Genomic DNA, 14,673 nt, shown 5'->3' on the forward strand with positions numbered 1-14,673 from the left:
CGTGTTTCAGGTCTGCTTTATGTTCACGGATGCGGTCCGAGACATGTCGTTTGGTTTCTCCAATGTAACTGCTACCACAGAGGCAACTTAGTTTGTAGACGCCAGGGTACTGTATGTCTGGAACCACGTCTTTTACAGACGGGACCAGATCACGGATTTTATGTACTGTGTTGAATCGGATCTGGATCTTGTGTTTAATCAGGATTTTGGAGATCTTTTTTGTGACCCCAGCAATGTAGGGTAAGGTGATGGTTTTGAAAGGCTCCTCAACAGGATCCTTCTTGATGGTTGGAGTGATGGCTTTGCGGATTGAGTTGGAGTAACCATTAGCCTTAAGAGCTTGGCGTACGTGTTTGAGTTCACTGGCAATGTGTTCCTGGTCGGAGATGCATTGGGCTCTATGGTATAGTCTTGATGAGGGAGTTCTTCTGGGATGGATGGATGGTGGTGGGAATCCGGTTTTAGGTAAGCATCCGTATGGGTGGCTTTCCTGTAGACAGAATGGCTCATTGAACCATCAGGTCTCCTTTTCATTAGGACATCCAAAAAGGGTAGCTTGCCATCTTTTTCGACTTCCATGGTGAATCTGATGGCTGGGTGTATGGAATTGATGTGGTCGAGGAATTGGTCTAGAGTAGGCCGGCCATGTGGCCAGATGACAAAAGTGTCATCTACGTACCTCTTCCATAAGGTCGGGCGTAGAGTGGCAGTCTGGATGGCGTCAGTCTCCAAGCTTGGCAGTGTTTCATTCTTCACCTGAAGACGGCTGCTTGCATTGTAGCCGATACGTCGTAGAAATTATTTTATTCTGTTTTATTTTTATTATTTTATTACTTCCCATCTACGTGACTTTACCGAAAGAACCAAGAAGATGAATCCCTGCAGTCACGAAAGCTTTACATTGAGTTGGAGTTATCGTTATTTTCCCGCCTCCGACTAGGTTCTGGTATGGGATCTAATGTCAGTGACCACTCTGTGAATAAACTAGATTTTAGCTTCAAATCTAGATTAGATTTTAGGACTTACATTAAATCTGTTTTCTAAATGTATATAAATGGTCACCGACACACTTCATTTCCTGCCCCTCAAATTTGTATCTTCTCCAACTAAAGGCAGGAGTCGGAGATAGCTCGCATACGATGGTACACACGGGCTGTCCAGTTATGTGGTGCTTGCCTGCGTTGTTGTACGCTCTTAAATGAACAAACGTGGGCTAATCTCATGACCCTTTTGTAACTCACTGGCGTTTGCTATTTCGTGACCCCCCCTCCACCTAGAAGTACTAATTACATTTAATTACATTAATATAAAAACAAAATGCTATTTTTATGCATTAGCCAAGCTCCTGAGTGCTCGGCACTGAAATGGTGATTTTATGTTCATAGTTGGAGCGTGTTAGTGAGCACTTATGAAATACATATTTAACATACGTGTAGTGGTTTAACCCGCACCAAGAGGGGTAATTGTAAACACGTGCGGGTTGGGAACAGTGGGGTCGTATCGGGACATGCTGGTGTTGATGGGGGACAACGGGTGAGACGGAGACGGCCCGTTAGGCAATTATAGATGTAGGGCAGTGATTGGCCGGTTGTTGTTGTCAGGGACAAGGTGGCGCCTTTAAGTCTGGGAATGGGGACAGGTGGCGGCGGGGGCCGGGGGCGCGGGGCGTTGGGGGGGCGCCAGTTAATTAATTGGAAATGAATAGGGACGGGGATAAATACGGGAGCGTCAGAGCGAGACGGGGAGTTGTGCTGGGAGGTGGACGGAGACGGTCGGAGCAGAAGAAGATCTGAGAAGAAGTATAGAGTAGCAGTGGAGTAGAAGAAGTAGAGGGTAGCAGTGGAGTAGAAGAATAAGTATAGGGTAGCAGCGGAGTAGAAGTATAGGGTACCACAACGCGAGTATGTGTCAGCGCAGGTGACGAGACTCGGGGTGCTGAGGTGGAGGAGAGGGGTGGTGACGTCACACGACACGAGGGAGGAGGGAGAGGTGTGATAACGATTGGAGTGAGTCGGTGAGAAGGGGGGACGGTGATGACGTCACGCAACACAGACATTTTATATTAAAATGAAAAAAGCATTAAGATACTAAAATATTAAAATATCTAAAACATAAATTCCAAATGATAAAACATATTCGCCATCCTTGTACCTCGGTAGTACCCCGGGTTCCTGCTAGTTACATATATTATTATCTCAACATAACAATGTCGTTTAATGCGTGCTATCCCTCTCATAGAGTTCACATACTCCATAATCCTTTACGTAAGGAGTCATTTGGTATATTAGCCACGTGAAATATTATTAAAAAACAACGTTTCTTTGCTCCAATTTATATCTTGGTGAAAGTTCCTTATAGAATGTATGATGAAATTGTGCCAATATCTCTGCTTCCAACAATGCCAACAAATCGATAACTTGTTGAACTTAAGACATTTCGTAAAACTGTGCCTCTGGTTCAAGAGTTACCTTGTAGATACATATTTAATTACTTTATATTAACACATTACACATTCTCAAAAGTTAGCGAATTCTGTTCCAACACAACCCAGGGAAAACACATTCTAATGCTCTGACCCGGAGCTAAATACTGCTAACAGCCAGAACGAAATTAAACTAATTATTAGAAGTCTTATTTAGCTTTTTGGCTGTTCCCAGTCTTGTAATAAATTCAATTGTCATACCGATCAACCCCTTATCAGTGCCGACTTTATTACAAATTCAGACCTTATTCGTCACCCGTGCCCCTTATAAATCTCAACTTCATCCTACAAAGTCCCCAGACAAGGGAGAGACACAAATAGACAAAAAAAAAGTGCCGTATTGAAACGGCTGGACGCCGTATGAACCTTAAAACTCAATTTCCCTGTACGGGAATAGGGGTAAACCGTATGGGTTGACAGCTATGTAATGTTCGTGAGTCTCATTCAGCTCTTTGGCTGTCCCCAGTTCCGTAATAAATCGCGTTTGGTGTGCGGCGGGGGAGGTTAGGTAGTGAGAGTGCTGAAGTTACCTTGGTGAGGGCAAGATACGTCCCTTGGAGTGCTGGAGGGTTGCGACAAATCACCTCCCCAGGAGTTCCGTATGCCCGACTCACGAGCCACGTCCACAGCTCAATGAGGCGGCAGTCGCACAGCCACGGGTTGCCACTGAGACCCACGGTCGCGAGCGACTTGAGCGACAGTATCGAGCGCAGCGAGGTCAGTCGGTTGTTGCGCAACGTGAGCACCCGCAGGCGGCGCAGGCGAGCAAAAGCTCGGACGCCCAAGCTGGTCAAGCCCATCTCGTCCAGATGGAGGTGGGTGAGGCCGCGAATGCCGCGGGCCAGCCAGTTGTTTTTCAGCGATGGCACGGGGTTCCTGCTGAGTCGAAGCAAGTTCAGGTTGTCCAAAACACGAATCGCGTCCGACGGAGGGGTCGTCAGGTTGTTCCCATCGAGGGTGAGACGACGCAGACCTTGTAGGCCATGAAAGGCATATTTCGATATATTTGAGATGGAGTTGTCGTTCAGGTAGAGCCACTGCAGAGAAGTAAGACCCTGGAAAGTGTGGTCTGCGAGCCAAGTCAGGTGGTTGTAGCGAATGTAGAGGCCAGTTAACTTCTTCATTGGGGAGAAAATACCTGTGAAGCATGTGTCATAAAAAGTAGATTCATTAACTAAATAACAGTACAATTCAAACAAGCAACGACTTTATGCAAATGTAGTGGTGATACGCGCTGGCAGTAGGGATCGTGTGGCAGCGCGTGGTGATTGGCTGTGTATTGGTGACGCACGCTGACAGTGAGGGATCGTGTGGCAGCGCGGGGTGATTGGTTATGTGGTGGTGACACGCGCTGGGAAAAAGGGATCGTGTGGCAGCGCGTGGTGATTGGTCAACTAGAGTGGGTGCTCACATCGCGGTCCGCATAGGCTCCGTCCCCTCGGGAGCGGAGGACTATAAAAGGCGATGCGCGCGGGCGCTCGGGGAGTTGGTAACCAGTGAAGACGGAAGACGGAGGAGGAAGAGATAGGGCCCTGAGACCCCTAGTCCCGCTGTCCTTGTAAGGGCCGGGACCCTGTGTGGCTCAGAGGCGGGACCTTGGGACCCGCGGCCGGACGTCCGTGTGAGGGCCGGGTTGCGGGACCCAGTGGTCGTGATCCATACCCAAGCTGGGGTGGGTCTGTAAGTTCCCCTGGAAGCTACGGGGCTGGAGAGCCCGTGTGTGTGTAGCCGGATGGAACGTGTAGCGTGAGCTGTAGTGACCACACGTGTTATTGTGGCAAGGAAAAGTGTTAATAAAGTGTGCTACCCGTCAAGTGGTCTCCCGCCATAATTTACAATATTACACAAACACCAGATGACTTGTATTCATAATGAAACTATGAGACAGCTTACTTGCGTGACAACTTAACAGAAGGGGTCCAAGCACACACGGGTGAAGTATTCCGACAGTTGTTTATTCAACACATACCACACACATATAGAGATCACCGAAGACCTTGATTCATGGCCACCTCTTCCCTTATATCCACCAAGGCCCCCATTCTCAGCTTTTTTCCACGACCTGTTTACACTTCAAAAACCCTGTGGGTGTTGTGTTCTTATTCACACCCGCGGCCCATCAGGTGGCTGTTCACCGATTAGCCCTTCAATTCCATTGACTGGTACAGTATTAGGTATTATGCTGAGCCATTTAAATGGCAGAACAGGTGAGCAATGCTGCGAGTACAAGGTGTTAATTTATTACATTAATAACAGGCTCGCTCTCAGTATCCGTTTCATCCGTGGCTAGGGGTCAATTTAACGTGACAATGCAAAGAACAAAAATAAAACTTTCTAGTAAAAGATTATAGGCACAAAGAGCATGAACAACAAGAAGGATGATATTTTCCCAGTTAGAGAAAGAAATAAGGTGCAACACCACCAGCAAATCCAATACCACAACGTCCAGGCATGGGAAAACGCCTCTCATTGGCAACACCAGTGGCGACTTGGTGACCTTGAAGTGCTGGATCACTCCCAACGAGGGGTTATTAACCACTGCCATTTCATGGTATGTTTCCTACCCGAAGACCTGGTTCCCCGTGGGGATAGTGGAGGTGGCCTGAACAGACTGTTAGGGCAAGTGCTGTTAGTGAGCACCTATGAACGCTGGCACTGTGTTACATGAGTGGGTGGGTGGCCAGCACAATTTATCATAACCACGTCTGTGACAAAAGCAAATCATTATTAAATGTAACCCTAACTTTTGCAAAGTGGAACTTGATAATTAAAAGTGATATAGCAGTGTACCTAAAGAAGAACATATTTAATCGGTGCATACACGCGATATGACATTATTCATTATTATGGCATTAAAAATATAGAACAGAAGCTGATAAGTGTGCAAAGAAGCATGGAGAGTTGCACTCTTAGAATGACATTTGAGAGAAAAAGATCAGCACATAGATGAGAGAAGATACGAAGGTTAATAACATTATCAAACCTGTTCATAAAAAGTCATCAGGCTTGGGCAGGACATGTCGCATGAAAGTAAAATGGACAATGGACAATGGTCAATAATATTTTTTTTTATTTTACCTATTTTTATTTTACCAGGTAAGGCCCACTGAGCTATGTAGCTCTTTTTCAAAAGCGACCTGGCCACAAATGATAGCTCAACGAAGTGGCTTATCGTGTGGAAATGTATAGCAGCCAAATACTCTAAACGCATACTGATTCTAAATGTGGAGGGAAAAACCGGAGGACCCGGAGAAAAATCCACGCGACCATGGGTAAAGAGACATGCAAACTCCAAATATACAGCAGGCGTCAGGGTCGGGATCGGGATCGAACCTACGGCCTCCTGTATACCAGGCGAGGCAGTTAACATCTCGCCACCGCTACACCCACTCCAATAACAATGGAGTGTCAGTGAAGGTATCTGGTGCGTCCGGGAGTATGTCAATGAGGACCTGGAGTGATTATATCAATTCATTTACAGGTGCTGGGTGGAGTGTTGCATTGCAATATGTGAGGTAGCGGAGGGCTTGGGTTAGGCCTTCATCCAGCAGTGGATTGATAATGGCATACGATGATGTAATAAATGAAAAATATGAGGTAGTACCTGAACAGATGCTATCCAGTTGGTTATAGTCGAGGTAGAGGTACGTAACGCTGACAAGTCCATCAAATAATCCTACCTGGAGGCTCTTCAAACTGTTGTTTTGCAGGTAGAGATACGTCAGCTCGGAGAGGCCATTGAAGGCACCAGGTTTCACAATCGATAACTCGCAGTCGATGAGGTGCAACGACTTGAGCACGGACAAATTTCGGAAAGCGTTGGTTGGCAAAGTGCGGAGCTGGTTTCCCTGCAGGTCGAATTGGGAGGTGTTCGAGGGCACATTTTGTGGAACTTCACTGAGTCTGGCATCGAGGCAGCTCGTGTGCCTCTGAGGAAGTAGGCACCTGCAGTGTGCCGGACAGGCAACGTCCGATTGGGCTATCGCAGTTGTCGGCGTCATTTCTAAACTCGTGCTTGTGCTCTGAAATAGCAGCACGATAGAGAACACGAGGTCAGTGAAGCAACGTCTTGAAGTCTCAGGCCACCGCGAGGGCTTGCTGCAACACACAGGTACGTGCACACATACACACACGGGTACTAAATATGGTAATAAAAATAATATGGAAACTCTTACAACTGAATCTCAATTTACATATACCTTGAGAACATTTAAAGTATACGTTTTCTGTCAATAACATTAAAGCATGCAACTGATATGTTAAGATATTGTATTGTGACAAAACGTATCGAATATATTTATGCCCGATTCTGAATGCAGATGAAAATGATATTTAAATAAATCGGCAATGTTTTTTTTGTTGCTTAGGCATGATATGAGATGCAAGCTCAAACATTGTTTACTCTCCAACAATATAAACCAATACTCACTGTAGCCCGCGTCCTGGCATGGCGTCTCGGGAGGGTCACCGGTGCTGGTGTCGTGTTGTGGTTTGTGCCTCAGTGAGCCCGTGAGAGACAGCGACGAGGCGGCAGGACGAGTGGGGGAGGTGATGGGGGAAGATGGGGGAGGGATGGAGGGGATTGGGGGGAGGTGATGGGGGGGAAGTGATGGAGGGGGGATGAAGGGGATGGGGGGGGAGGTGATGTGAGAGGGGGAGGAGGTGATGTGAGAGGGGGGGATGGAGGTGATGGCGGAGGGATGGAGCGGGTGGGGGGAGAGGGAAGGAGGTGATGGGGGGGGGGAACCCCGGTGCCAGGCTTCACCGTCAGCAAGGGGTCTACACCACGTGGCCCTTCCGACCATTGTCTCAATCCCCGCTGGTAAAGGCACGAGGTGGTGCGATTCAGGCTTTCTTGAAAATCCACTCAACTGGTACTGTAGCCAATTATACCAGGTTAATATTAAAGCACAATGATGCTGATCTTTAACTCTAACGAAATACATTGTTTTGCAATTGTAAACAAACTCTTACTTTTCTTGTTTGAGTCACGTGAAAACAACTTGATTTGTATTGGGAATAATTATGCCTCATGGTTCTGTCGAGCATGATTCACAGCATGTTGTTGCACTACTCAGATTTGTTTTTACTGACAGCAACTTAACTTAGTCGCACTGCATTTCCATTCACAAAATCCAGCCCTTTCATTTCAAATTGGGGTTCATAAATAAAAAAATTTACCCGGTACTTAATTACATACCCAGTGACTGGGCTATTTTTCAGGGCTGCATGCGCAGGACCAGCATGCACTCTGTGGCATTTAAATAAGCCGTGTCCCTACGTGGCCTCGTGAAACATCGGCCAGAGGAGGAGCTGAACCAACACGACTGAGACCCTGGGTTAGAATCCAGGCAGCCGCTTCCAATTTAACTGGGTTCTTAGGCCAATCACCAATGCCTACAACGATCCTGTTGCGTTAAATTAGTTTTTTTTACTTAACTTGGCTACGTTTTGTGTCTGGGAATTAAAACATACATTTTAACTGTAAAGTGACAATGTCATTACAGAACATGTGGAAACATAATGGTAAAACGTGAATTAATTGTAGGACAAAAATATTAAAATTAGAAATTTAGTTTTGCACCTTTGTGAAAAAAAATGTTTTGGGTCAATACCACAATGCACAGGATTCCTCTTTATTCCGTACATTTTGCATATGGCCTCACGAAATTACGAACTGAGCAATATTTAAAGGAAGAGGAAATATTCACTCAAGAATAATACCTCTAAAAACGTAGTGCAAACATATTAAGGAGAGGGAGGTGAGGGAAAGGTCGACACCCAGAACAACACAGTGCAACATTTCCCAAGTGTAAGAAAGTAAAAACTTTTAATTTTACCAGCTAAGGCCAAGTGAGATAAAAAAAAACCTTTTTTTTAGAATCGAGCTAGCCACAAATGATGGCCCAACGAAGTGGCATATCACGTTGAAATTTACACCAGCACCAAATACTTTAAACGCATGTCGTTGATTATAATTGTGGAGGGGAAAAACCGGTGGACCTGGAGAAAAAAACACGCGACCACGGTGAGGGAGACACGAAAACTCCAAATAATACATCAGGCATTATCAGGGTCAGGATCGAACCCACGACCTCTTGCATACCAGGCCTAAAGATTAGCAGCCTGTCGTAGGAAATGGATGGGTGGATATCCTGTGGATGGTTGGCATCGACTTGAAAATACGTTTCTACCAAGGCACAAAGCGAAATTTGTTTACGTAAATGTCGCCACCCACTGGGGTCTCCTTTTTTCCTTACATTTAGCAAACTGTGCAAAATCTGGAATGCTGGAGGCGGGACAGGCCTTTCCTGCTATGCTGCCAAGCCAACTGCCCTTATGGAGGCATCCTACAAAGCTTAGGGTTTTTGGACAATAACGCATCACAAGTCACGCCTTGCTAATGACCTCCACTAAAACTTTAAATGTAATCGGCCCTCAACCCATCGAGTGCCTCCTAAGACCTCAAGAAGAGTGTCTGCTCATGTTCAGAGAACTCCTGATGCAAGTCTCACTCCTGTCAACATCCGTGCAGTCAGCTGCAAAAGCTCGGCATCAGGATATGAGGGCTCTGCTGCTGCAAAAGGTTCTCCCACGCTGACAACAGTAATGCCTACTGCCATAGTAGGTCTTGCATGTCGGAGATTTTAAAAAACACAGTTTCTGCTACTAGTGAGTGGCAATCAGCGACACGAATGCTCTGTCCGTCCTGATCTTGGCTATGACCTTGAGGATAAGAGGCTCTGGCAGGACGGCATACCGTTTGCCTCTGGTCCACTGCATCACGGGAAACATTTACCGCTAGTGCCTATGGTGCTGCAGAAAGCGCGAGCAGAACTTCACGAGCCGATGGTTGTCCCTTGTTGGTGAAGAAATCGACGTCAAATGGACCAAAGCAAAGTTGCAGGGCAGTGAAACACCCTGGGATAATGCCTCTCTACAGGCTTGAGCAGTCAACAGCTGAACACATCAGCTGTCATGGTATCAATTCCAGCTTGGTGAGAGGCTTGTTCAGGTTTCGTTTTTAATTTATATTACTATTTTATTCATATGTTATCGGGTAAGGCCCTCTAAGCTATGCAGCTTTTTTTCAGAAGCTACCTGTGCACAAATGATAGCTCAACAAAATGGCTTATCATGTGGAAAATTACAACAGCTAAATACTATAAATGCTTGATTTTGATTCTAAATGCAGAGCAAAAAACCGAACGACCCGGAGAAAAATCCACGCAACCACGGGGAGAACATGCAAACTCCAACTATACAGGTGTCAGAGTCGGGATCCAACCCACGACCTCTTGTATACCAGGCGAGGTAGTTAACATCTCGACTTGCTATTTGGCTATTTTCAGGAAATAAAACAAATATATAAAGAACTTACGTCTTTAAAACCACTAGGGTACTTCCCGACAAGGTAGAAACCTGAGATTTGGTACATAGCTTTTAGGACAAAAACAACAGGAAAACATCTGAAAATCCGAGATTTATCATTTTAAGGCCTCCAAACCTAGATTTTAAGTGCCCCATAAACATGTTTCTGAGTGTCATTCAGAAACCGTTCAAAATATAAGATTGTGGTTTTTTTTCGTTTTATAGAGCACTAAACAGCAAATAAAATCAAAGCGAGAACTATTGGGTTTTATCTTTTATTGATTGAGATATTTCCGATTCAAGTGGTTTTGAACGAAAAAAAATAAGCATTTTATGATCTTCAAATCTGAATAATTTGAATACGGTAAAAGATAGGAGAGCTTCCCCTCGAAGAGTATTAATTTCATAATATTTTGTTATTTCTAATAAAAAAGAACAATCTTTAAATTGAGTGGTTTTCCGATGGGTACGTCTTTAAATATAAGAAGTCGAATCAAGTCAAAAAATTTTTTTGAAAAATTAAAACTAATTTGGACTAGTTGTTAGTGGTCTGATCATAGATACAAATTGTAAAAAATCACATCAGGCTAATTATTATATTCTATTAAAAGCTTGCCTGGCAAAGACAGATTTTATGAACGAGTGTTAAAATAAGTCTCCTTATTTGTGTAAATGTGCCTTGTCTACAGATATGCACATTCCATTAGCTTTTTTCTCTGTCAGGGTGCACGTGCGGAGTCATCATTTTATCGGTAGTGGGCTGAGAATTTGACCTGTTATCAGTTACACTTTAGCAATGAAAGAGAAATGCTGGCCGCATCAGTGTGCCAAGTCACACACACGAGGGAAATCGGGACAGACACCGCAGGCCCCATAATAATGGCGACACCGCCAATAATAATTAATTGAGGAAGTTCTCGAACTGCTGCAAATGGTTGAGATTAGTAATGTAAAACAAATACATATATAAATCAGTGACTGCACTCGCTTTCACACAAAACTGCGCTGTCAGCATTTAAAAAAAAAAATAGCATTTTAAGTAATGCAAAGTACAATTGTACAGGGAGGGCTAAACATCGTTATTGTGCTCGGTTACATAGGCTGGAAAGTGGGGGGGCAGGGTGGCGAGCGGGTCTTGTGATCAAGAACGCTATTGACGACAGGAAGCGCCGCCATGGTAACAGCCAGCCAATGCAAAAATACTGGAAAGGCTTTCAACAACACGAACAATGCCTCGCTGACTAAGTACAACTGTGGTGCCACAACCGCGGAGCAACTCCGCAAGCGCCGCGATTCCCTCCCGGCCCCCACACTAAACATACACCTGCACGCAGCGCACCCACGTAGTGTCCTGGCGGGGGATTGCCTGGCACATCGGGTTTTAATCCGAAGGGCCCCTAGACCGAGAGTTCCACGGTTTCCCGGTGCCAGGAGATTGTCTGACCCTCACAGGACAGGTTACATTGCGGTGCCCTTAAATTGGCTTAAAATTGTATGGGCACAGAAAGAAAAGGTTCCCTGGGCCAACCGCAATGAGGTACAACTCGGAGGGGAGAACGAAGGACGGAACATTTAGCAAGGACACAAGAGACAAAAGGACAATGGGTGGCCGCCGCCTGCCGGTCACAGGGAAAGGGACGGCGGCGCGGGTAAGCGCATGATTGGCTGCGCGGTACAATGGCACCCCGGGCCTTTGAAGTTAAGGATATAAAAAGAGTAGCCCGGGACGATTTGGGGCAGTTGGCTTCAACCTCCGGGCCGTCAAGACCCACTCCCTGCCGTCCTGCCTCCTCGAGCCGCTCGCAGCATCCGTGTGATGCCAGCGAGTGCTGCTACGAGGCAGTGATAGGTGAGGTTTTCGCTCGTCCTTCTCCTTCCGACTCTCACAGCATCCATGCGATGCCGTGAATCCAGCTTCGATGTACGTGGTAGAACGCTTGAGTGACTGGATTCGTAGGCAGAGTCAGGCTAAGCCCTTCTTGCGAAATATTCCCCCTCCAGGTAGGGTGTATTTGCGCCGTTAATGAACTTTAGTTCAGAGGATCGGTGCAGTGTGATTTCTGTGTGTGTGGGTAGAACCTCGGCATGGTGTCTGTGATTTGCGTGTGGTGTGACTGCACGGGGAGACGGTGTGCGCGAGAGAGTGAGTGTGGAGCTGCAGCATGTGCGTGCGTGCTGAGAGGAGATCGCTGCAGGCATGGGTGCGGTCGTGCTGCGGTACGCCGCATTAGGGTGCGGGAACACACGCAACAATAGCACTGATGGCGAGGCGTGCGCGCAAATTCATGCAGCCCTTTAGCACTAGCCTTGGTGTGCAGCGGATTAGGGCTTAACCACCTGGAGGCACGCGCGAATATTAATTCAGCCGCTTTAACGCTAGCCTTTGTGTAAAATGAGCGCCTGCAGGGGCACGCGCGTGCACGCAGAGGAGGGGTAAAATTAAAACCGCTCGTCGACGCTCGCGTGTTTATGCGCGCGTGCGAAATAAGCGCCTGTAGGGGCACGCGTGGTTCCGCGCGTGTGTGGGAAATACGCGTCTGCAGGGGCGCGTGCGTGCACGCCACCGCGTTCGCTTTTGTGATGTACGTGGGCGTGTATGAGATAACCCCGGGAGGTGGTGAGCCAGCTAATTAGCTATGTCCCTCAGAGAGGGCGCTGGCGCGAGGGGGCCAATCACCCGATCGGTGGGGGCCCGGTGAGAGGCGCTCGCTCACAGGGAGCGAGGAGGCGGGCGTCGGCCCCCACACAACACAACTCGAGCACGCACAACATTTAGAATTGCCAACTTGGGTCAAATTGCGATTTGTAACCACAGTAAGAATTGTTCAGTTAAAAATTAAAGGCGTTTGGGTACAGAAAAGCAAGCCACAGGGGTACTCGAATGGTAAATGTTGTTGTGGGTTTACTCTCCAACACACAACCTGTGTGCTGAACTAGTAACAAACTGGCACGTTTTGCCAGTTAGATACTAGTTGTGTCGGGTGGTGGCGGGTTTAACGACACATTTATATTTAAACGATCTAACCCCCAAAAAAACCTCTTATGGAAAGCCAAGTTTCTTAGATTCCTCCTTAGCCAGATTAGTGATACTGTAATTCGCCATTTGTCATTTCTGATGATGTTGTGTCAAGCAGGTTACTTACTGCTTTTTACTAGTTAAGAACATCAGTTAAACATGATCGGAGGAACTGTGGCGTTGCCAATCTTGTGACATTATCGGAATGGGTTTGTGTTGTTGAACATGACTGGGTTGCCACCCAATCAAGAACCGTTTTAGAGTGGTGATCGAAAGTGAGATATATGGATGTTTCGATGGATAAATGTCCATTTCCATTTGTGATGTAAAAGGAGTGATGCATTAAGTTTACTACTTTCTGAAACGAGGTTATCCGAAATAAGTCGAAACTGAGAATGATAAACCTGCGATATTCAAGGGTCTCCCGGACTGAAAAAGTGTATCTCAAATATTCGCATGTCGAGGTAGACAGTCATCGACTTACGGACACGTTTAGTTACTGGGACCCATTCGGAAGTCAAACGATTCACAAGTCGGAATGCTATACAGTAATGTAATGTCTTTAAATGTCCATAGATCAGTCTTTTGAAAATGTAAGCTTTGCTAAACTCATAAGGAATATTGTACATTTGCATGTAAAATTGTAAAAAAAATTATATACTGAATAGTAAATAAAAGTCACAAATATAGATTTTTTTTTTTACTTATCTTGAGTCCTGATGCTGGCTTGCGTGTCGGAAGGGGCTCAACGAGTAACCACAATTGCACACACGCACACACACAGGGGGCACGCATGCACAAGACAAAGATCCCCTGTATAGCCTCAAGATACTTTTGGGGAAAATGCTGTTAGCGAGCAACGCCTATGAAGGCTGGCACGGCACACGAAGGAGGGGGCGAGTGGCCAGCACCATGCCCGGCTGCCTTTATCTCCCCATTCAGATAATCGTCGCTGGTGTTGATCGGGCGCGGGAGTGGAACTCTGGTCGCCGGGTTGGTAGCACGGCGAGCTAACCATTGCACTACCACTCCCCACAAAGACAAAGATAAAGACAAAGACCCCCCGTTTCGCCTTAACAGACTGTAGGGGCAAGTGGTGTTAGCAAGCACCTATGAAGGCCGTCACGATATACGAGGGGGTGGATCGCCAGCACCACGCCCGACCGCCTTTGTGTCCTCAGTGGCGATGTTTTTACAGACCGCACCAGGTACTCATTTTAGGCTGAGTCGACCTAGGGGAGGCCCAGAACCGGTTCAGATAATCGTTGCTGGTGTTGACCATGAGCAGGAATCGAACCGGGTCGCCAGGTTCATAGCGCGGCGCGCTAACCGCTACACCACCACTCACCATACGGCACGGGGACCACACACAATTACACACCCACACAAACTCACATGAAGGGAGATATGCTTACACACACAGTGCATACATAGTACACACTCACACACAACAGTCGCCATTTGCTACCAAGTGCCGATGAAATCACCACAGTGCTTGCGCCAAGCAAGATGCACTTTTAGGCCAAGTCAAGAGTGAAAGGATCACCGGCAGAAAGGAAGTCATGGGAAAGACCCAGGTGTTGTTATGGGTTGACTTAGATGACTGGCAGATGCACCGTCTGTTCCCCACTTTGCCAATTTTCGACGTTTTAATCGCTCCACTCATTGTCAGCGTCGCTCCTCTGCCCTCCACTGTTGTTGGACGGCGACTGCCTCCAATTGCCCAGCAGCGTCTTTCACGAGCCTCCCCCACAGAGGCCGATTTTGACACCGCTAGTACCAGTCTTCAGCAGGTACACTCAGC

The 14,673-nt window shown here is 46.7% G+C and overlaps 1 protein-coding gene across 1 annotated transcript in view; it reads right to left on the bottom strand.

Moving 5' to 3' along the window:
- LOC144935354 (uncharacterized) overlaps nt 1-14,673 on the bottom strand; it is a 45,328-nt gene that overhangs the window by 8,985 nt on the left and 21,670 nt on the right. The window contains exons 6-7 of the mRNA XM_078862345.1: nt 6,087-6,504; nt 3,013-3,620 (exon numbers count right to left, since the gene is read on the bottom strand). Coding sequence (XP_078718471.1) covers nt 3,013-3,620; nt 6,087-6,504 — 1,026 coding nt within the window. The remainder of the gene's footprint in view (nt 1-3,012; nt 3,621-6,086; nt 6,505-14,673) is intronic.

The sequence above is a fragment of the Lampetra fluviatilis genome, chromosome 1 (genome assembly GCF_964198595.1).
Source record: "Lampetra fluviatilis chromosome 1, kcLamFluv1.1, whole genome shotgun sequence".
Taxonomy (NCBI): domain Eukaryota; kingdom Metazoa; phylum Chordata; class Hyperoartia; order Petromyzontiformes; family Petromyzontidae; genus Lampetra; species Lampetra fluviatilis.